Here is a 24,488-nt window from a genome sequence, read left to right as displayed (position 1 = left end):
GTGAACGAAGAGGAGATTTAATCACGCAGGAGAAGTAATAGACGGAAGGATTCTGACATTTTTATCACAAGACTTTCCTGTATTTATTGATAACTTTCAAAAAATAACGAGAAAAAGTCACTTTGGCGAACTCCCACTAACACAGCCGCACACGTACAGCAGCGACTTAATATGTCAGAAATCAACAGCACAGCAGCCCACACAGCATTTAAACACAGTCAGACTCCACAACAGTCTGAAATATTACAATAAATGATCTGAGAGTGAAAAAAAAAAAAACACAGGTAAACCATCCTCAAACAGAGCGCAGATCATTATTTCAGCGTCGCCACGTTGTTAAAACCAATTTTCCACCGATTTTCCGTCAAGACAAACAGTAAGAAGTCAAAACTTTTCTTCTCAACATGTCGCTAAGAACAGCCTGTGTCCTCGTTTCAGAAGAAGATTACTTCTCCAATAAAAAGCTTCCTACTCCATCTTATTTCTCTACTTCAAATTTTCTTTTCCTGACATTTCTGTCAGCTAATCATTCATTGTAATCCTCTTCTATGATGTTGATGGAGCTAAATCGCCTTATAGTCTATGTTTGCAAATCTGCAGTTACAGTAAGTCCTTCATTGGTGAATATTGTTTGTTTTTCTTGTCAGTCTTTTAGATTTTTTAAATGTCAGTTGAAGACTTTAAAATGATATGGGGTCCTTACTTGACCCTTGTTTTTAAAGAAGGTATTCCAGTGATTTTTTTTTTGCACTGAGAGACTTGTGAGAGACAAACAGTGCAGGAGTCTGACACCAGAGACCCGGGTTCACATCCTGAGTCTTGCGTGTTAGGTTTAAGCACTTTGGTTAAGGTTAGTGAAAGGTCCCGGCTCCACTTAAATGATAATAAACATCTTGTACTTCAAGTCACTGCAGACTTTTTTTCTATATTAAACCAAAGACCATGATTTTTTCCCACGAGCCTTAATGCCAGTGACATTTTTCAGTGAAAGTGACATTTTTGCAACTTGCCAAAGGTGCCATACGTTAATTAAAGAAATGTTCTCATTATGTTGAGAGAAACATAAGTCAGCCAGGATTATGTTTCAAGCAAAAAAAAAGTATTTCAATTTAATTGTATAAGAATGTCATTTCTAGGACACTGAAGCAAGTTTAAATCTACTGACTTTGTTTTGAATCCTCAGAGCGGGTGAGAGAGACGCTCTTCGCCACACCGCACATTCCATCTACATGTGTATCCCCCCCCTTGTTTCAATTCCGCACCGCTGCTATGGCAACAGTCAACCAAAGCGTTGCCATGCTGCACCCCTGGAGAAGCACCATGTGTGCACTCATCACATTGCTGGCGTAGCTTCCCTAAAATCACCGGATCCCCATGTCAATGAGCGGAGAAGGGGCCAAAAAAAGAGAGAGAGAGAAAGAGAGAGAGAGAGAAACATGTTGACAACAAGAGGAAGAACAGAAAAAGAGCACCAGGAGAACTTCAGACGGGACGGATAAATGAGACAGATACAACAAAAGGGGAAAGATGTGAAGTGACAGGCAGGAATTCTGTTGATCTCCGTTTAACGAGGGGGAGTTTACACCACGCGTGCATGCTCTGTTTCAAACTCTAAACTCATGACGATTGTATTTGACAAACGGGGCTTTTATTCCCCACATGATTGAAAGTTTTAAAAAGCAAAAAAAAGTTGCTGTGAGTCAAATGTAGAGCAGGACACAGGATGCACTGCTAAAAAAAAACACTTTTAAACTTAAAGGTTAATTAAAGAGGATTCAGAAAAAGGTTAAGTCTACCATGGATAGATGAAACTAACCAAAATATGTGATTTTACTCTGAAATCTAGATAAAAGTGCTTTAAAACAGGAGATAAGAGATCTACTATACATCACGCTGTGCAACAAAGGTTTCAAGACATAAAAAAGTCAAAGTAAATTAACATTAAGAGAAATTAAATTGAAATATCTTCAACTTAACACAACTTTACCATCACACATGTTTTCCATGATTCTGGAGTCGATGACAAGAAGACAGACAGACGTACGTGGTGCACATAGATTTAGACATACTTCAGATGCAGACCGATACCGAGACCCAGACAGCAGCAGCCAAGGAAGTTATTCCATCCCTTCTGCTGCCAAAATAAGAGCTGATAAGGTACCCCTAGGAGCTGTAAAGTCCTGACACTTTAGGCACTTTAATCTGTGATAAACCTTAGTGAGCAGCCCGATGACGCCGGCCTCCACGCACACACACACACACACACACACACACACAGGAAATACACACACCGCGCCCTGCTGCTAATAATGCTCTCAGATGGAGTTTCGACTCCGCTTGATGGCCCTGTGAGCTGACGCCTCCATCAAGAGTTGACATCGAATTTAAAAAAGAGGCCTAGCTGGTGCGGGCGGAGCTGGAGCTGAGGTGACAGATATATACCAGAATATGAGCTCCACGACTTTTGCGTGCCAGCGTGGGGCGTCGACAGGGTGGCAGTCATCTAAAAAGGTTAGCTCTGCTCCAGCTGAGAGGCTCGGTGGCCGGCAGTAAAAGATATAAATATGTGTGTGTGTGAGGATATGAATGTGAAAGCAGGGTGATGCTGAAAATGACCGGCTCAGACGAGCAAAACTCCATCCTTGGATGAACATAGAAGTTTACAAAAGTGCTCAGTGAAAATTTAGAGTGTTTTTCACGCGTCACCTTGGATAGAGCCTGAGGCAACAGCTGAGATCTTTTTACCTGTATTGTTTTGCAGTGATGCAATGTTAATTAGATAATTAGCAGCTAACAGAAGGTGGGTATAGTCTCCTACATTCCTCCTGCGTGCTTTAATGGTAATTACACAATTTGTGTTTTGAACCACGCACACGTAATTGGATGAGAGGAATTTTGTGACTATTTACGAGCAAGATATGTACCTAATAAAGATGAACGTTATAATTCCACCATTATGAATGCAATGACACAAGCGAGGATGATTAATGCATGAGAAATCGCATTTTTGATGGTGAATGTCAAATTAAATCTATTAAACTAAACCCCAGCAGAGATAACATACACTATGTTATTGCATTTAATAATTATTGGCGCTGACATGCTGTGAATGAAAGAACAAGCCTCAAGGAATCCTTCTCATATTTTGATGATTAAAAGGTCCAAAATATACATTGGCTCAGAATGAGCCACTGTATATTTGTGCAGTAATATCTTCATTAGAGCTGAAACGACTGGTTGATTAGCTGCAACAATATGTTTATTAGAGCTGAAACAACTGCTCAATAAGTTGATTGTAAGAAAATTGTTTTTGGATATTTTTTGCAGCAGAACATCATCCATTATCTGGCTCTAGTTTCTCTAAGGTTTCTCTGTTTTATATCATTGTAATCATCTTTGGGGCTTGGACTGGGAACATGTGACAGGCGTTTTTCACTGTTTTTTGACATTTTATAGACTAAACGATTAACAGATTAATCAGTAATGAAAATGATTGTTATAGTTGCAGCCCTAATCCTTATAATGTTTTGCTGAAAGCTTATTTATTACATCAATTAAAGAAGACTAGACATAATAGAGGTCACAATACTGAACCCTGCCAGGCTGATAATTCCAGCTTTATTTACACGACTGCAACAGATCTGCCTGTTTAGAAAGAAATCAATAGTTCCTTGATGATGGGAGCCAATCTAGACATCAAATTTCATCTTAAGTATTTTGGGAAATGCACTTCTTCACTTTATTTTCAACAGATAAATGATAAGATCAATACCACATTTATTTCTGCGCGTTAAGTGAGGAGCTAGAGCCAGGAACCTGTTAGCTTAGCATAGCATACAGACTGGAAACAGAGAAACAGCTAGCCTGGCTTTTCTTCAAAGTTAAAGAAGCTACCAGCAATTTAATGTAAAATCTACAACCTGTGATTTTAGTGTTGTAACTACATATAACGAGACTCCAGGCTGTTGTTGCTTGTCTTACTGTAAACCACGCTCACGATAATGAGAGACTTTAAAGTCACTTTCATCTCCTGAGAAAAAATATGTTGGATTCATGCACCAGTTCGGCTGTGAATATGTGACTATATGCCATAAAGATTGTTTTCACTCACTCTCCTCTCTGCAAGCGCATCAGAGACACATCCAGATATGATGACGTTTTTCAAACATAACTGTTTTTTGGTCTTACATAAGTATACCATGAGAAATGATCATAAGATTTTTGTTTAAAAGTAAAAGCAAGAGTTTTCTAAATGAGACCCAAGTGCACTTGTGATGAGTTGCCCCAAAATTTTAGTCATAAAAACACAGATTTTTGAAAGTGTTCCCCAAGAAAATTTGTTCAACATCCTCATTAAACATCTTTGATTGCATATTCATATAAACAAAAGAAATATAACAGGTCCCAATGAAATATAGACCAGGTGCTGACAAACTGTGAATCATGAATTGCTTTACAAGTGACCAGGGGGTTCGTTAATATTCATTGTCGTCTACCGGCACTTTTACCAGGCTGCTTTTCCAATAAATATTCACATGTGGGTTTAAGTGGTCTTCCAAAGCCACATTACCCTCGAGAACGTTCTTTACTGTGACTATGAAGTCGGTACTTCAACTGATAGTACTCAGCGGCGCCTCTAAATGAACATACTCTACACGCTAGAGTATACACCCTTGATTCCTCCTTCTATCACAAACCTGTGCAGAATTCACCGTCTATTTTCGTAGGCATATATACACACACACACACACACACACACACATACACACACCAAACGTCGGTGTGTGTTGCTCTGACACATTATCAGAGCGGCTTGGACAGGCCTGCTTCACACCTACGCAGCAGCTAATAAGACAGATCCATCAGAACATAGCGAAGGAAGAATGTAACCTGGTCCCTCCTCGCCTGGAATGAGGAGACGGAGTAAAGAAAGGCAGTGAAATACATATAATGAGGGAAAGTGATGAAAAACCGGGGGCAGAGGAAGAGAAAAAAGAACAGGCGAGGAAGAGAGAGAGAAAGCATGAGTCACACTAGGAGAGAGATGAGGAAGCTCGGTGACCACTAAATACTGTAGATACAGGAGGATATAAAGGACACAGGAGGAGGTGTGTATCTGCGGCCACTGCTAGACAAGAGAGGCTGACAGAGATGCATTTCCTGCCCACATGTCAGAAAAAAAGCCTTTCACAACTAAATATGCTTTCACCGGTACTGCTTCCATTGCAGCCAAATAAATTAGTCTGCCACTAAATTAGGAATGATTGCATCTGAGTATCCGTCATACACATTTCTTGCATTGTATGTACATAATTTGCAGTATTTTTTAATCAGTTTTTTAAATGTTTGCATTTACATGTCATTTTTGATGTTTTTTCTAACAATAGATAGTTGCTTTAGAGGGACAAGTTCACATTTATTGTCACTTGATTAAATGTAAATTAACTGATATATCACAAATAGAGAAAGTCAGCAAGACACAGGAAGAAATAGATAAAAGAATAAACTAGACTTAGAGTCTGCAGCCATGCTAGCAGCTGTGTGAGGCTGTATTCCAGCATGTTCACAGTGACAATGTTAACATGCTGATGTGAAGCAGGCAGGGGCGGCTGGCCAATAGAGGGCTCCGGGGCAACTAAATAATTAATAATAAATTATACAAATTGTCAATATTTATGTGTTTTAAATATGGAATGCCCCCAGTAATATGTGTACAATATATATGCTTTTCTTGCATGTCCCTTCCACCTGTGGAAGACATAAAATTTAGCCAATCATCGTCCTCAAATTTAGTCCGAAAAAGGGCGATTATTTTATCACCCCAAGCAGAATGTAGCGCGTCCTCGAGCCACTGTTAAAGGCAGGACTAGTCTCTAAAGGCGCTATTTTAATACCACATGACAATGGCGAGCGTTATCACTACTCCTGCGAGACCCATCCCTAACACGGTGAAATCTCTCCTCCAAGATATGTTTGAGAGGAGAAGTTTGGCAGAGAAACTACAGGTGAAAGAGCTGGACCCGGATCAGCCTGACCTCGCAGTCAGACAGCAGGCTGGCGAGAAAGGGAATGCAAGGCTTCTCTTGTAGCGGGTACACCGGGTCAAAGGTCATGTTAATGCCTTATTTTGCTTTCCGTGCTTGCTTTTTAAAACAATGTGGGATAGATCCAGCATGGACAGTTACAGGAATGAGGGATATGAATCACCTCTCTGAGAAATTAAGGAAACATGAGAACACCAGGGGCACACATGGATAATTCTGTCAAGCTAGCCATATTAGGCATCGCTAGAGAACATCGCTATCCAGCTGGACGACGGCCACAGGATTGCAGAGAGGAAACACAATGAGGATGTGGATGAAACAGGCACATTTTATCAGAAATAATAGACTGTGTGAAGTTTTGTGGGGCTTTTGTGTTGGTCTTACGTGGGCATGATGAGACTGACTCTTTGGACAACCCTGGCATTTTCAGGGGATCAGTGGATTTTGTTGCCTCTCTAGACAATATGCTGGAGAAGCACCTTAAGACAGCAGCTGTTTTTAAAGGCACGTCAAAGAACAAAAGTACAAAAAGAACAAAATGAGCTGTTGGACTGCATGCTTTGATATAACATAACAAAACTATTATTTCTTCACATTCCTTGATAATTTTAGTTAATTTTAAACTAAAACTCTGACATAATTCTTACATATTGCACCTTTAAATACAGTTTGTAATAATAGGCTTATTAGTGTCCACCAGGCTATATTCTAGAAGAGGGCTAGTTGTTATTGAAGATGGCAAATTAACAACCTAAACATTATTTTTTTGGACCAGAGCCTCCATTTCCTCTCTGTGTGGCACATCTGACCAGCAGCACCAGCCCATCCATAAAGCGACAGAGGATGCTGGAACCAGGAGAATAACAGAGGCTGGCTACAGAGGTAAGTTGTGATGTAATTGTCAGTGAGTGTTTCCCCTAGAATTTTTTTTTTTCAGGCCTGGTGGTATGCAGCCAAGAAAACAAAACAAAACAAAACAAAAAAAAAAAACCTAAACAAACACGGTACGCGGGATGGCATGTTGCCACAGCTGACTTCAGTTGAACGATGCAGCGGGCGGTCCGTGCTTTATATTTGCAGGCATATTTTTGTTCACTCAGTAGATTCCAGGTTTATGACAGAGCAGTCACAAGCAGCATGATGAATTTTTGTCACATGAGAAAGAAATTTAGTATATAGGGCATCCTTACATGTAACAGAAAATATGTGGTTTATTTATATGTGGTTATTTATTCATTAGAAATGTCCCTGTAGACCTTGTTTTGCTGGGGAAACCAGTACAGAGTTAAAGATCAGGAGAAGTAAACATACTGTAAAGTGCAAATTAGGGATAATGGTGTTAAAACCTTAGTAGTCATATACAGTACTTGACTTGAACATAGGCATGTGTTCAGTCAGAGTCAATTTAATCAAAACAGATTTATTGCAAATATAAGCTGATGATGTATCTTTACACGTATGTGATACGGTCCTCATGCATGCCAAGGAGCAGTTGTCCTTCACCAAGCACCTCATCAGCACAACGCTGTCGCACGGAGAGTTGTTTCAACAACACGGTGTGAAGTTTCCTGATACAGCGCTTGAAACCACAGCGGGGGCTTACCCCATGTTGAACAAGGCCAAGCTCAAAACAGAACTATCCCTCATCTATGAGAACAGTGAGTTCAAGGCTCGCAGTGATGCAGTGCCTCTGTAGCAGTTTATCATGGAGAACAACCTTCAGAGCACTTTCACAGACTCTGTCAGTCTTCTCAAGATCCTCATCACCATGCCCCTTAGTTATGTTAACATTAGTTATGTATTGTAGCACAGTCCATCTAACCAGTATTCATAATGCTATATGTATATATCAGTGTTTCCCCTAGGTTGAGTGCTTTGGCCTGGCGGTGGGGGGCGGGGTGTTGTCATCGCCGTGATTAGCGGCCACACATTTCTCCGTTCTCTATTTCTCTGTTTAGCATCGTCAGGTTAGGCTAACCCATTGTTGCTAACCCCCTTCACTTTTCTAGCAGTTGGAGAAATAACAGACATGACTTTTCATGGTCTTCACAAGCTGCAGCATTTATTAACTGACACACTGTAGTCTGTACTGTACATTTACTGTCAGATTTACAACTTAACGCTAACCTTTTCCTCTGCTCCGCTCGCATTCACCGTCACTTTTCTGACGCTCGCTCTCTCGCTTAACCACTTACTTGCTTACGCTCTGCTCTATTCCTTAAAAGGAGTTACGCTACCTGGAGTTTCCCAGGCAACGACACAGACATTGACTACATTGATAGATTTATCTTTTTTCTGTAAAATTTCAGGAAATCGTAAGAAATGCCCATATAATTTTTTTTAACTCAAGGTGAAACTTTCATATTGCTTGTTTTGACAAACCAACAGTCCTAATCACAAACATATTGAGATTTACCATTACATACAACAAAGAAAAGCTGCAACTCCTCACAGGTGAAAAGCTAAAACAAAGAAATGTTTTGTATTTTTGCTTGAAAAAATTACTTAAACATTTAATCGATTATAAAAATAGTTTCCGATTAATTATCTGTCGATTGTTGGTGAAATGCTAACATGTTGTCTTTTTGTAGCACAAATCAAGTTAAAATTAATTAAGCAGGTTTGGAGGTCACTGAAAGCCAAATGTATCCTGGTTTGTAGAGGAAATTGCAGTTAAGAATTATTTATACAACAAAATGCAGGGGCCTAATATTGATCCTTGTGGGACGCCCTTGTCCACATTTTGGGGCCTGATTTGTAACTGTAGGCAACAACAGTTAAGTTAAAACAGGTGTTTGCAGGTATGGACAGCAACCCATCTAACAAAACGCTGTGACTGATGGTATCAGAAGCCCACAATGTTGCTTCTTATCACAGGACTTAATAATGTCATCCACAACAGGAGCTGCAACATTCACCGTACTATGACAGCGATTTTAAGATCCAAAATGTGAGGGTCACAAAGAAATACACCATTTTGTTGTTGCTTTTTGAACAGCTGAAGGAAATGGAAGAGGTACAGGAATATACAGAGCTACAGTCTGGCTCTAGACAGTGAACTACAGCAGCCAGACAAATAAACAAGGGAACACTGTCAAATGTATCGCCTGCATTTGAGTCATAGTCCATCCAAACTGGTTTACAGAAAAATACCAGGAGCAACATGTGGACTTATTTTTCTCAACGGCCTAATAAATGCACACACCCCTTAACAAATCAACCACCCTGTGCAAAAAAAGTTCCTAAAGAGCTCTCCAAGTGAAGTAGCACAAAACTTTTTCTTGTTTTCTTTGTTTGTTTTTGGATTGTAGTAGATATGGATTTTTTTTTTAATATTCAAGCTACAAGATGCGTTCACACAAAATTCACCTGTCATATTGACCTGCATCCCACTTCGGGGCAGCAAGAGAAAAGAGTATCCCATCTCTTGTAGCTAAGACCTTTAGCGATTCTCTCTGTTGTAGTGAAAGTTTGTGTTGGGTTTAGTCACTGGCAGCAAGTCTTTGCTCAAATGAAGCCCAAAGAGAGCAAAACAAACTGTCTCCTAAAAAAAGCTGTGAGTAAGCACTTGTTTATTCCACAAACACCTGCACTCTCACCTGGACTCTTAAATTGATAAAGCATCGCCTGACTAGCAAATGAGGGTAAACATCAGTGTGCTGGGAGCAAATAACTGATGCAAGGGTACCGTACGTCGTGATTTCTGGGTGTTTAAAGGTGCAGTGTGTAGAATTTGGTGGCATCAAGCAGAACAGACTTGGCAGAAATGGAATATAATATTCATAAGTATGTTTTAATTAGTGTATAATCACCTCAAAATTAGAATCGTTGTGTTTTCGTTACCTTAGAATGAGCCCTTTATATCTACATAGGGAGCAGGTCCTCTTCCACGTAGCCTGCCATTTTGCACCGCCATGTTTCTACAGTAGCCCAGAATGAACAAACCAAACACTGGCTCTAGAGAGGGCCTTTCACATTTTTTGCTCATTTTGCGGCCACCGTAGTTTCTCCTACACACTTCGTAGAGTTGGCGGAGGGGGAGGGGAGGGGAGGGGTATTCAGCTGGTTGCAATCTGCAACATCACCACTAGATGCCACTAAATCCTACACACTGGTCCTTTAAGTTGATATTTTAGCAAGACATGCCTCTCACTGCCATCAGAAACTAACAATGTGCAGAGTCACTAACTGCAGCTTTAAAACAACCACCACTATCAGAATCTGGTTCTAGTATTATGACAAACGTACTGTGTGTTTTTTGAGGTTGCAAACAGAATGAGAAATTCTAAATATTAAACAATATTTACAACGTATTCCCGGGACACATTGAACCCAAGAACCTAGCAATGTTAACACAGAAATGTAGTCTATAATTAAAGGAATAGTTTGACAATTTGGGAAACACTCTTATTTTCCTTCATGCCGAGAGTTAGATATGAAGATCAATACCAATCTTATATTTGTCCATTAAGTATGAAACTACAACCAGAAGCCAGTTAGCTTAGCTTAGCATAAAGATTTGAAACAGGGTGAAACAGCTAGCCTGGCACTGTCGAAAGGTTAAAAATCTCCCTACCGGCACCTCTACAGCTCATTATTAACATGTTATATTCTGTGCATAGAGTGAAAACGACAAGTCGTGGTTTTACAGGGGGGGTTATCTGCCGGACAATTTCTCAGCTGGGTGCCTCGACTTCCTGACGTCACTGTGCGGTTGCCAGGTTACCTTTGAACAGATCCAGGCTAGTGGTTTTCCTCTACTTGCTGTCTTTTTTTTTTGTTGTGTGGCTGAAGCTTCATCATACAGATTGTCCATCACTCATCATCTTTGTTTACTTCTAAAAAAAACATCTTAAATAGAGATTGATAACTGATTTTTTTATGTATATACCTTATATTTATATTTTTCTCCTCCTCTTTTTTTCCTCTATTTTATAATAGCCTTTCCACCCCTCACTATTCTAGTTAACTGTAATTCTGTTGATCTTGTCTTGTCCTTCCTCTCCTGCACAAGTGTTTGTTCACTTTGAATTCATGTATGGTTGAGTATATTTACAACAGGAAAAAGGTTGTTTTTACAATATGTGGATGTTCTTTGGGAATCTTTTTTTTTTTCTAAAATAAAACTTTAATTTTTTAATGTGCAAACAAATAATACAAATACGAGAGCGTTATCAAGTGACTAAGCATATTTCCAAATTGTCAAATTATTTAAAAAGTACATTTAGCTGGACTTTCCAACTCTAATGGCCCAAACAGGCAAAGATAGGATCCTTTTAACATTTCACTGATTCCTGCTATAGCATCACCAAGCACACTCCAACAGCACTACATGCCCTTAACAAACCCACCAACCTCTTCTCCTTTCACTTCTTTATTTAAAAATCAGCGCTGGCAAAATGAAAGGCCCACATCTTGATTTTAAAAAAAACGCTGAACTTTCCTTGAAACCTGCTATCTACCCACTCAATATAGACATATAACTTGCTAAAGTAAAGAAAAAAAATATGCAAATGATAACTCTAAGGCATGGGTAAGATGTTTTCAAAGTCAAATTGAAGGTCAGGTATAACAAACCATAAAACACTCATCACCGCAAGAGCTGTGGAATTTGTGTTTAAAACCATCTAGATTATTGTTTCGCTTCTCTTCGTTTTCAGTATCATCATACCATCACTTCAAAGAAAAACAGAAAATAAACAGCTCACAGCGTGATGTTCACCATTTGGAAGAGAATAAAAAAAAAACATTTCAGCCAATCTTAGTGTTGCTATATCTCAAAAACAGCTGGAGAAAGTCAATGTAGCCCAAAGTATCTGACATCAAATATATTTTTCATTTCAAAAGATAGGGTTTTTGTTCATGTGTGTGTGTGTGTGTGTGTGTCTCTGTGTGCGGATGAGGTAAGAAGAAGAAATAAACTCAATCACTCACTGTTCTTGCAGGATAAAATCCACGTTCTCTTGAGAAATCTGCCCAGTCACAGGATGGCGAAACGCTGTGGCCCTCTGGTTATGACTGCAGCGACAGAGGGAGGAGAGAGAGGAGACAAAATTAGCAACCTTGGTTGCACTGTAAACACTGTGAAGGCATCACCCTGGATTTTCACCCCCACTGTGTTCACAAGTGCAGCAGACACGAGCCGATCATTCCCAAGAGGAGTAGCGGGCTTAGAAGCTCTGTCCAACCTCCCCACCCTGATGGGCCTTTGTCCCTGACTTTCCCAGCCTTGTGTAGAATGTGAAGGGGTGGCTGCAGGACCCCCACCCCACCCAATCTATCCTCTACAGCCTGCGAGGAGCAAAGTGTTGGGCTCAGCACAAAATGCTGGACAGTGTGGGCCTGGGCCTCCATCGGTTATAGGCTCAGTCAGTCATTCTAAGCCTCGACCGGAGTGTAAAAGCATTCAACTGGGTAAACAACACCGGGTGGCACGGAGGGTCAAAGTGTGTGTATGTGTGTGTCGGAGAGTTAAGAGAGCTGCTCTACAATGCATCAGGAGCTTTAGAGTAGACAGATGACAATGACTGTTATGGTAAATTTATGTTTATATCGATGTTTTCAACAGTTTTGGAAACATTTTATTAATGTTATTTGGATTAAATTAAGTACATCTCACAAAAAAAGTGACATCTCCTCCTACAAAATGAGTGACAACACATAATTTAACTAAATTACAGTCATTTCTACAGCTGCAACTAACAATTATTTTCATTATCTATTAATCTGCCAATTATTTTTTCGATTAATTGATTAGTAGTTTGGTCTATAAAATGTCAGGAAATGGTGATAAATGTTGATCACAGTCTCCCAAAACCCAAGATGCAACAAAAAATGATTTATCCTGATCAACAAACCAGAGAATTTACACATTTTTTCTCGAAATATTTCAGTAAATATTGAGAAAAGTCCAAGAAATGTCTTCAAGAGTCGTTGTTTTGTCTGACCAACAGTCCTACACCCAAAGCAACTCAGTTTACTATCATGTATGATAAAGATAAACGGACACATCATTAATGAGAACCACCGTGAACATTCAGCAAACAAACCTCATCTGTGTGAAGCTTCAGGAACCTTCCACATCTCTACCAAAAATCAATACATAGTAACACTGTTTTCCATTCACCAGCAGCTCACACATTACTCATGCTGCACTGATTCCCGCTTGACGTAACAGAAGATCAAATCCTACAAGACTACAAAGTCTCCCGGGAGGCATGTAGCAGCGAGCTCCATAACAGGGACTTACAACGCCATTAATAGCTCACAGCACGAGACCTAAACACAACTTGTCAAATGAAACTGGTCACATCTAATAGCACTTTAGACACCTTCCATCCAGCTCGTACAAACGTCTGTTACTGTCTACTCTCTTTTCTCCTCTTTTGAAAATTACATGTATTACTACTGTCACTGCTGCTACTAGTCTGAATACTGCTGGTAACAGAAAAAACACTGGTGACATCGTTACTGAAGAGGTTTTAAAGCCTAAAGTCAGACTTTCTATTTCTGCCGACATCTTTGACAGTTATAACAATGGTAAAACTAATACTTCAAGTTATAAGTTTTAGGTTTTAACTTCAGTTAAGTTTTCTTGAAACCAGCATCTAGAGGCCATTAGAGGAACAACAGCTCAAGGTTGTTGTTGTTGCTGCTGCTTGAATATAAATAAAAGTATCAGATGCTTTTTAGAAAAGAAGTCAAAACACTCACAACAGAGAATAAACTAATAGAAATTCAGAAATCTCTCAATAATTAAAGAAATAAAACCTGAATATATCTATAAAACAGCCAATCTGTAAAATCTGCAGTGTTGGATGAGCTACTGGGAAAGTGTAGTGAGCTAAACTACCAGAGTCTCTGCATTAAATGTAGCGAACTAAGCTACAGCAACATGGCAAAAGTAGTTTGCTACATCGAAGCTACTTTTATATTTTAATTCTATAATTATTATTATTGGCAGTTTAAAAAATTGTATTTTATTAGGCCCACTCTGTACTTATAGCTATATCTATATACATTTCAAGCAAATAATTTTGACTAACCACCATACTTTGGTTTTGTAGGGTATTTTTGTTGTACCCTCTGCTGGTCAATGTGAAAAACTACAAAAGTAATACATCAGAGTAATCTAAACCTTTGCTCTCTTCCCTCCTATATGTCTCTTAGTTTATTGCACTTGTAGCAACACTACTGCCCAACACTGAAAATCTGTATGTTAAAAGGGATTTAGTAACTGTCCAGTGTAGTTAGTGGCTGAATTTGGCCTTTTCTTCTACTGCAGGCTGCATAATGTCGACATCTTCTACAGCAGCAGGATGCATTTGGTTGTTTTCAAAACAAAAAAAAAAGAGCTTAATTCTTCTCATCTGGACATCTGGATGTCAAGAATTTATAGGTCTCATAAGCCCTGACTAATCACCTATAGTGGCCTACAGGGGTCTGTAATCACATTTACACATGAATTTTTGACAGCTCACCATAAAAAAAATCTCTATAATGTGAAATACAAAAAAAAACGGGGGGATGAGGAGCATAAAACAACCTTTGCTCCTAATCCATAAGGGAGGAGAGCAGCACAGCACTGGAGATGGTTAGTCATGCTGCCAGAAGAGTGTGTTTTACAGGACAAAAACACCCAGTGCTCCAGATAGTAGCATCCCTCAGGGGGATACGCTGACTCTTTCACTATAACAAGGAGCCCCGCAGCCCAGTTAGAGGGGCTCTAAGAATTAATAATTGTCTGAATAGGACAGAATTATAATCAATCAGTTATAGCATGAAAAGGAAAACAAATCGCCCTGACAGGCCTCTGAGCCGTGAGTTATGACGGAGACGCTCTCCTCGCACAGCCGCATCAAATTCAACAGCAGATGCTAAACGGCAGCTCCAGTGTGTCAGAGCTGGCTTACTGATAAACAGCTACCTGTGTCCATGCAGGAGGTTATGTCATGTATGTTGCATTATGGTTACAGATCTGCAGGAAGTGGTTGAAACGTGCACAACCACTGCAGTAAAAACACCATCATTTTTTCCTATGTTGTCAACAAGTCCAAAATGAAAACAACACATCCTGTCAAAGTTGTGTTCCTCCATTGATTGGCTGTGGACAATATGGACATTTTAAAAAGTGATGAATATGTATGGAAGGGGATGATTTGTGTAAATGGATTATATTTAAAAAAAAAAAACTGAATCACGTTGGCAGGAAAATGTTACATAAATGTGGATTTAAATTACATTAGTGGGGAATTATGCTAAAAGGATTAACTCACTATTGACACTGTTAGTACATTAATGCTTCATTATATTAATATGAATGTATTCCACTAAAAGCTGTGTTTTAAAGCATTTATTTTACATACATAACATTGCTCCGACCAACGACTCGTGCGGTAAACAAAACGCCGTGACCTAACCTTTAAAAGTATAATTCAAGCTAATGCATCACCCGTTATACTGCTGAGTTAAAAAATTATGTTCATTATCCACTGATGACATTCACAGAAATGTGTAAGAACTCATAAATACATGTCGAATTCACAGTGATCTTATTAAATTAACTGCAGTATGTTAAACCTATTAACTCTGATGTCTTTGTCAGACTATTAAATAGTTAAGACGCATTTATTTCTGCTGAGGACACGGTCACCTCAAATCCTCTCAGTGAGCCCAGCAGTAAATCTGGATAGTGATTAAACACATTCAAAACAAAAGTCTTGTTCATTTCTGAGCTGATATGTGAAAGCACTCCTCTTGGGAAACTTGTGAATCCACGTCTGATGGTTCACAGAATATGAATGGGTATCAGCAGCTGTGATTTCATTCTGCAGGGAGGTTCAAAATAGAACAACATATAATAGACGTGATAGTGTCATTTCAGAAGAGCTGAGCCAACGATGACCTGAACCGCAAAGGGATAAAATTGTTGAAAGTAGCTCTAAAAGCTTTATATAGAATCCTTTTAACAATGGCCTTTAACACCGGTAATAAAAGACATGTTCACAATGTACCTCTTCATCTCTGGGTCCATTTTTGCCATTTAGTGTATTTTGTGTATTTTTCTTATTCTCACAGCGAGATGTGATCAGTGCAGCTTCAGTAGAGTTGAATAAATACAGTTTTCTGTATCTAACACTTGTGTGTCAGTTGCTCGGAATCAAAGAGAAAAGGTTTCTACCTGAAGAAATCACTCTGTACAAGAGTTCAAACAGTCGTACAAGAAGAAATTTATCAAAGAACCGAGACCAAGCAATCCAGACATGACATGTATTCAAACGTTACCTTACCACACTCTCTCTACTGCTTTTGCTATCTCCATACTGTATATTGTTGTGACCTTTGTTAAATGGGGCAAGTTCTTTACCCCCCTCTGGGAGCTGCTGGCTAACTGAGGTAGAATTAGACGAGATATGTAAAGGTCAAAGGTGTAAACCAAAAAGTTAAAGCTGCACTATTTAGTATTTTATTATGTTCAATGTGAAAAGGGGTCACTCAAACTTAAAGACAATTATCACATGACTCTATGGAGCATTTTAGCACCTTTCAGCTCATTGTTTTGGTTTTACAGTTCTGCTACGTGTTAGCTATACCAACTTTATAGAATCATAATATAATATGTCAAATGTGTGATTTTTAGCTTGTTGTGGAAATCTGTCTTCAAGTGTCCAAAACTGATATATTGCAGCTTTAACAACCGCATTTTATTATATCAAAAACACGGAATTCAGTGATCTATAATGTAAGGAACAGACTATATCATCCAGCTTTTAGAGTACAATGGTCCATTTCCAACAATCTGCCATATATCATCAAATAAAAAAATATCTGCTGACCATTACTTGACTGTATGTAACACAATATTTATCTCCATTTTAAAGAATGAAATATAGTTCCTGTATATTAAAATTTCTGCTGCATTACTAGGCAACATGTACTGTGGCTGCACACCAAACCCATTTTGAAATCTGGTTTAATCACAGACATAGAGAGAATTTTTGATATCTGCTGACATCTTGATATCTTCATTTGCCCTTTAAGAAAAACACGTAACGAAGCATCATTCTTACATAAACGCTCATGTAAAGTGATAATAAAACACAAGAGTGTGTGTTTTTGTGATACATATTTCTGTTTTGATGCGTCCTGTTACTTTGTGGGCTGAGTACTCCGAGTGCTTAATATGGTGCATTATCTCACTTCACACCCTGAGAGCTATGATGAAGAGATGGAGCCGAAGTTTGTATGAACCCATAACACACCAACAAAAACTTGTAAAGACATTCATAATGTAGTCCATGTGGGTCAGATGAATCAAAGCCTCTGCTCAGCCTTTCATTGTGTTCATCTTGTATTATCTTACATTATTTTACTGTAGCTCACTGTGGCTGAGAAGTACTGTTAAGTGCACCTGAAACACAGCATCAGCTAAGAGCTTACAATGCAGCGGTAAAAAAATGTTTTCCACTCATCCGAACATTTTTGTTGTCCCAGAAGCTTAAATCTCCAAGGACAACAGAGACAAAACTCTACCTTCGCCTGCTGGCTCTCCAGCCATGAGAGACTTGCATAACAACCGTATCATTAAAAGAGCTACCTCTCAAAAAGCTCGACACCCACTGATTAAAATAGCCTACTTGATGCTGACACTATGCATGCAGCTTTCCATGTAAGGCGTGGTGTTTACCTGCAGGGTGACAGGAGGTGTGACGACTCTAGAATATAGATGGGTCGAGTCAGAGGAGGCACAGCCTGGATCGAAATACGAAGGTGAGTGATATGTTTATGAAAATTGGCAACATTTAAATTAACAACTATCCGATCAAAGTGCAACTAAAGAAGATGACAAATCTGACCAAACTTTCAATGCCAGCTTTTGGTAATGATAGTTTTTGAACTCAGTATCAAAAAAAGTATTGAAGCCAAACCTCATACATTAATCATGGCAGTGAGTTGATATGCACAAACCCCGCTGGATGCAGCTCAATCCTAAAATAGAGTTACCAATAAGATTTGGCTTGTTTCAACTGCTGCACTAGAAGTAATTAAGTTTTATTTCTGTTTTGTTTGGTTGTTGTTTTTTTTTTTGTCCTTCACACATCAAATTTGGCTTTAATGTATTTGGATAGTCCAATGATAATGTCACCACAAGATGATAAAAATAATTAGAATCTACTGCAAAACATATAAAAGAAAATGAAATGCATGCAACTCTAAAAAAAAAAAAAGCACAAATGCAGGATTAATGTAGCCTGACACACCAGATGGTTTGTTACACAGAACCATCTGAGAAGTCGTCCTTGGCAACTGTTTGGAAAAGGGCAGGCACTTTCAAAAAAAAAAAAAAAAAAATACTTGGCAGGTGATTGGATGAATCATCTGTCTGTCACCGTCTATCCTTGTGAGGCAGCTGGATTTGCAAGATCAAGAGAGAGTCCTCATGGGACGCTGATTGGTCCAAACCACTGGTGGTTTGGACACAAGTGCATAACTTGAAGCCTGACAAGATGGATTCTGGTGATGTTGTGATCTCGCAAACCCAGCTGCATCACAAGGTAAGAATTCATGTTTACTGTCATTCGTAACTTCTTCAGTGTCTCCCACTGTTGATGCCACATATTGATTCTTACAGCTACAATCATTTACTTTATGTACCAGCTAGAGTTGCTCATGAGCAAAGTGCAACTTAAAACCAACATGTAACCTACAAGCAGTTTAGACTGAATAACATTTGTCTTATGGGTGTTTCTATGTATGACACAGTCCATGAGGGTACAGTAAGTGGCAGTGGCATCAATATTTTAAATTTAATCAGTGTGAACCTGCAGATGCACAGACTGTTGTTCATAAAAAGATGTCGAGCTTAATGCACTGAAACATGTTTGCAGTTAGCATTTCCTCAGACTGTCTGCAGGATATTAATCCAACAAATGAATCAAACTTACAGAGACTTCTTTCTCACTATTACAGTCTCGTTTGAATTCTCAAATCTGGTGCCAAATTCAACTCCATCTGCTTCAGTGTTTCACAGATACAAACATCTGTGATTGCACCAATCAGCTGAGCTCAGACAAACAGTGTATAGCAAATGTTTTTTTTTTTTATTTTACTTGTTTTGTTTTGCTATTCTGGCACCAGTTTCATCACTGATCCCAGTCAGGAACATATACCTCTATCAAAACCATCAAATTCATCACAGTTTTTCGTCTGTGCACCTTCTGAGACGTAGACTGAACTTTTACTTTGCTATTGATACAACAATCTGCGATGTAAAAACTACCCCGACACATAAACCAGACAAACATCTCATCATTTTTCTGTCTGACAAAAGCAAAGCGATCGATGGCAGCTCTCCCTTCCACAGCATCCTTTCTTAAAGATGTTCATTTGGGGTTTTGTAAAGACTGAAAGGTCTCAGAGAAGATACACAACTTGTGCTATGATGGTGTGTAATTTTCTGACCAAACACAGACACCCAAACAAACTGTTGAGACAAAACGGCTAATTACATTGTCAACTGAGAAAAAGCAAAGCTCCAAAGGCCACTCTCCCTTTTTCATTATGTGATTGTGATTCTGCAGTCTTCCATTAATCTTCATTTATCAAAACAACTGAATCTGCTGACTCAAAGGCAGCAGTGACAAGAGGAATCAAACTAAATCTTCCTCTTACCAAACAATCTTGACCTACTGTCAGCTGATACGCCGTGTGCCTCTGTTTGACTTTTTCACATGACATTTATGAAGGACGAGCGGTAAACCTTTAGGGTTACGTAAACAGGGGGGACGTCCATGACAGCGCTCGCACAACACAACCCACCTCTCATGCAAACACACATGGTCACACATACCACACATGATCTGTCTCGCTGACATGCGCTGCACACGCTGCACCTGCTGTGTCATATGATTTGGGTGTCGCCAGGAACTGCAGTTACTTTACTCCTGTTTGTTCTTATAGCCGAGTTACAGGGAAAGCAACTGCCGATTGATTAGTCGTTATAACAGAATTAATATGCAAAAACTTTAGTAATTGATCAATGAATTAATTTATCGACCTACCTTCAATTTGTAGATGTCACTCTGGGTTCTGGGATGTGTGATAGACATTTTTTCTGACACTTTATAGACTAAATGATTAATCGATTCATTAAATAAACTATCATCAGACTAATCAATAATAAAAAAAATGTTAGTAGCACCCATAAAACTCCTCTCTCTCTCTCTTCTTGCCAAAAAGAGGTGGCACACTCTGATAATCAGCGTCCCTTCAGAGCCTTTTTTTAAAAAACACTGCCAAAAAGGTTCAAGTTCAAAGTAGAATTGACTGTAATTCTCTCAAGGCTCAGCACAAAGGTGGATGAAATTTCATTCCTTCAGGTGTACCTTTTAAGTCTAAAATCAAAATGCCTCCGGGGAGGTTTTCAAACATTCATTCTGTCGCTACGAAGTTCAAACTGAGTCACGCCTGGCTGAACATTGACCTCTGTAATTACTTATTGACAACATGATTACCTAAATTAGAAATATAATTGCCTTTGAAGGAGGAAAGAACAAAGAGACTTGATTTGGAATGAAGTTTAATCCACCTTTATAATGTAGTCTTCAGCTTCTTTGTCTTTAAAGTTGCTCCATATTAAAGTCACTTTTACTCTATTTCATTTTAAATTCATCAACAAGTTACCACAGCTATAAATGTCTTTTTTAACTCAGACTAACGGTGCAAATAGTTAGTAAGTGTCTCTCATTCATTAATTGTTCTTGTTCTGTCACCAGCAGCTGATTACAGTTGAACATTCTGTTGCTAGTAGCAACCACTGCTGGTAAAACTACATCTGAAATACATCTAAACCTGTTCGAGCTCGAATCTGATCTGAAATATGCGAATGGATGACACAAACACGAACCCATGGAACAACCTTAGCAACGGCCTTAGCAACAAAGGCTCCTTGTGGGCGTGTGTGAACAGTCTGATGTCATCACGAGGAGGAAGTAGAGGTGACATTGCAATCAAAGCGTTGAGTATTTTTACAAACGTTCACCTCAAGTTTTGGAACTTTGACCATATTTAACATAGAGATCTGACATCACAACAGTATAAAAAAAATCACAAAAAATGCTCGTCATGATGTCCCCTTTAATGTTCATTTTTACTGGTGACACGTCCAGCTCTCTGTTGTTTATGATACTTCCATCTTCTTTCTGATTCGTAATCACTGTGTTTTATCCAATACTGTTTTCACAGTTTCACTATTGCTTCCAGTAAAAACCTCAAAGGCCAACTTCTCATCTTCAAACTTTAGCAGAATCATGTTTAAGTAGCTGTTTACCTGCACACCTTCATTCATAGTGAGGCCTTTTGTTCCTTGGCTGTTTCTGTGTATATTTCGAACCCTAAATTTCACATAAAATATACACTGTAATGATCTCGCAAAAAAAATCTCACATTCAAAAAGCTTCCTTCTCAAAATGAATAAATAACATCGACATTACATTATAGCAAGTAGATGATCTACCAATAATTTCAACAAGCCTTTTGCTACAAAACACGACCACAGAGCAAACACATAAATAATCAGTAACAGTCTGCTAAACATACACCCTGTTGTTTCTTGACTAGCATGCAAAATGAGAGGCTTTAATAAAGATGCGCATGTACTATAATAAAGTAAACTAACTCAAGTTCCAAAAGAGGTTCAGTTAATATCATGTTTCGCCATAAAGCAATCAAGCTGATTACGTTACATAATAACACAAAGTGTAGAGGAAGACTGTGTTCCTGTTTGTATTCAGTTATTGTCTAATGACTCTGACAAGGCTTAAGTTAATGCGGTAATGATTTACCGAAGTTAAAATGCTATACATGGCACTTTGGACATTTCCTTTTATTGATGATGCACTGATCAATGTGTCACCATCTCCGATAAGCCACACCTCCATGGGAATGTGACTGATGTATTAAAAAGCGGACCTGTCGGCTTTGGACGCAACCCTTATCGCTGATAAATGGCAGGGATTTGTCTTTCTGTCTATCTTTTGCCACCACGCACACACCTGCCTAGTGTTTTAACAGATGTGGTGCAGACAGAGTGCTTCTAAATGATTTGGTGAGTGGGTGTTCTCTTAGTCAAAGGTCACATCTATTTAAAAGGTTTTTCCAGATGAAATGTGTTTGAAGTGCAGCGAGGGGAGGGCGGGGAAGAGCGCTGCCGGAAAAACAGCAAGGTCATTCCCATTGCTACCCATCCCAGAGCACACGGTACATGTTTAAGAATGTATGTGTGTGTGTGCATGGGTGTGTGTGAGGCATTAAGATAGAGAGAGAGAGAGAGAGAGAGAGGAAGAGAGAGATGATGCTTGCATTTAAGGAAGTGTAGGTGACAGTGTAAGAGGGTGTGTTTCAGAAAAAGGCAGACCACCAAGTGCAGTAAAAATGCTAAAATTTGACTCTATGTGAGCAAATATCACAGTGTAATTGGTTAAAAAAAAAGAAGTGTTGAAGTAAAGTTACTTAAGATAAAAGAGCGTGTAGCTACATGTGACCTTTTCAATTCAAATCCAAAAGGCAGACGACTGGATTCAAACCTTAATTGGACAAAAATTACAATATAGAGCCAAATTTCTCTTCTCTTCATGGTAAAAGAACCAATCCACTGGTTGCTCTCTGTCACAGACTAACACCAGTCACTTCCTTTCATTAATTTGATAAAAGACTCACACACACTCACACACACACACACACAGGAATGCACACAAGCAAACCGCTGCCAAGAACTAAATGACACTTTGGTACATTTCCTAATGTTTAAATAAGCATCCCCTAATTGAGTTGCACAATGCCACAGCTGCAAACATGGTCCTGATTTAGCTGCAGCACAAAAGTAGGTTAAAACATTATCACTGTTGATTTTTTTTTTTTTTGCAGCCTGCAGAGTGGGCCGCTGGCACCGCAGCTCTGATTATTTAACAGCCACTGAAAGTCCAAAGAGCTACCTGATGATGCTTCAGCCTCCAGCACTCACAGACTGCACGGACTTTAAAGTTAGAAATATATTTTACAAAAACAAGGAAAGATTCTTTAAGCAGATACTTAATCTGTTAGTGCTGAACGATAAGCTGATGTGTTGATTAGTACATCAGTATTTGATCAAACATTTGCTGGCTGCAGCTTCACGAAAATCACTTGTTTTACTCCAGTTCATGTGATTTGGGTGTTTTTTATTGCTGGACATACAAATAAACCAATTTTAGATCATAAATCAAGCTCTTGAGATGCACATTGTTCATTATTTTGAATGAAACAGTTGCTTCAACACAACACACAAGTATATAGATATTTTTTGGCTTATAATCATAGAGATTTACATTTCAGTTATCAATACATGTGGCAAAAGTTGGGTGAGCATTCCTATTGAAGCCCAGTATTAATGTTAAATGTTGCTTTGATCAAATTTTAATTTAATTTATAATGCGCACTATATTAATTATTAGTTTGCATCAGTCCATGCAAACTGAATTTTGCTGGAGTCATTAACAGATTATGAAATCATAATATTTTAAGTTATTTGGCTGAGCAATAAAAGACACTTTAAATGCATATAATTTATCTTACCAATCTGGCCAGTTAGTGTATTTTTCTGGATTATAAATATCAGAATAGAGAAGTGAATAATCCCTTGTCTCTGGATGGACCAAGATACTCTGGCAAACATGCTGTGACAAAGTAAATGTCCACAATCCTGTCTGAGCCAAAGCTGTGTGCTGCATTGACATGACCCACACCCAAAGATACAACATCATAAAAAGTTATATCTGCAAAGCTATAAAGCATGATAACTACTATCAGTACAAGCAACATCTGCGAGACACTCCGTGTTTGTTCTGTTGATGGCTGGCATTAGTGGCAGAGAAGCGCTGCTGCTGTAACATTAGAGCTCAGTTCCACCTTGTGCTGCCACGGGCACTGCAAAAATAAAACTATGAAAAGGATGCAGGAAGCTTACTCAGCATAATGAAAAGCAGAAAACAGAAAAAGCACAGATTGTTTTGTTTCTTTTTTGATCTTTTTACCTGTATCCATGCGGTTACAGCTGTGGCTTCATTACTTTTTGTTCCCCTCCAAGCATGTGAGTGTGGGCAAGTGTTGCATGCACCGTGCGCTCTTCCTGTCCGTAACAAGGAGGAGGGAGTGCTAGCATGCTAGCTCTCGGTCCTATAACTGGCCAGGGGGTGAATAGATGGAATACAATCTGACCACTACAAACACACAAAGTCACAAACAGACACACACACACACACACACACACACACATATACTTAGTCACCCTGCTGAATTCCTAGCAGGCCGATGCTGCCAGTAAATTCCTTCCTTGGCCCAGTGAGCATGAGGCAGTGACACATTTGGTTCAGCTCCATGCTGCTGCTGCCACCATCTCTTGCTCAGGTT

General features: G+C 39.0%; 1 protein-coding gene across 9 annotated transcripts in view; it reads right to left on the bottom strand.

The window, feature by feature from the left end:
- The window catches only part of plekha7a (pleckstrin homology domain containing, family A member 7a), a 143,629-nt gene that overhangs the window by 53,141 nt on the left and 66,000 nt on the right, over window positions 1–24,488 (bottom strand). For 7 of the 9 annotated variants that reach the window (XM_044357068.1, XM_044357069.1, XM_044357076.1 and 4 more), the window contains one exon: window positions 11,979–12,062. In XM_044357068.1, the coding sequence (XP_044213003.1) occupies window positions 11,979–12,062 (84 nt within the window). Of the gene's footprint in view, window positions 1–11,978; window positions 12,063–13,093; window positions 13,114–24,112; window positions 24,213–24,488 lie in introns of those variants that run through there. The other 2 variants (XM_044357075.1, XM_044357073.1) reach the window with 2 other exon arrangements.

The sequence above is a fragment of the Thunnus albacares genome, chromosome 7 (assembly GCF_914725855.1).
Source record: "Thunnus albacares chromosome 7, fThuAlb1.1, whole genome shotgun sequence".
Classification (NCBI taxonomy): domain Eukaryota; kingdom Metazoa; phylum Chordata; class Actinopteri; order Scombriformes; family Scombridae; genus Thunnus; species Thunnus albacares.
This window is presented reverse-complemented; position numbering and strand designations above follow the sequence as displayed.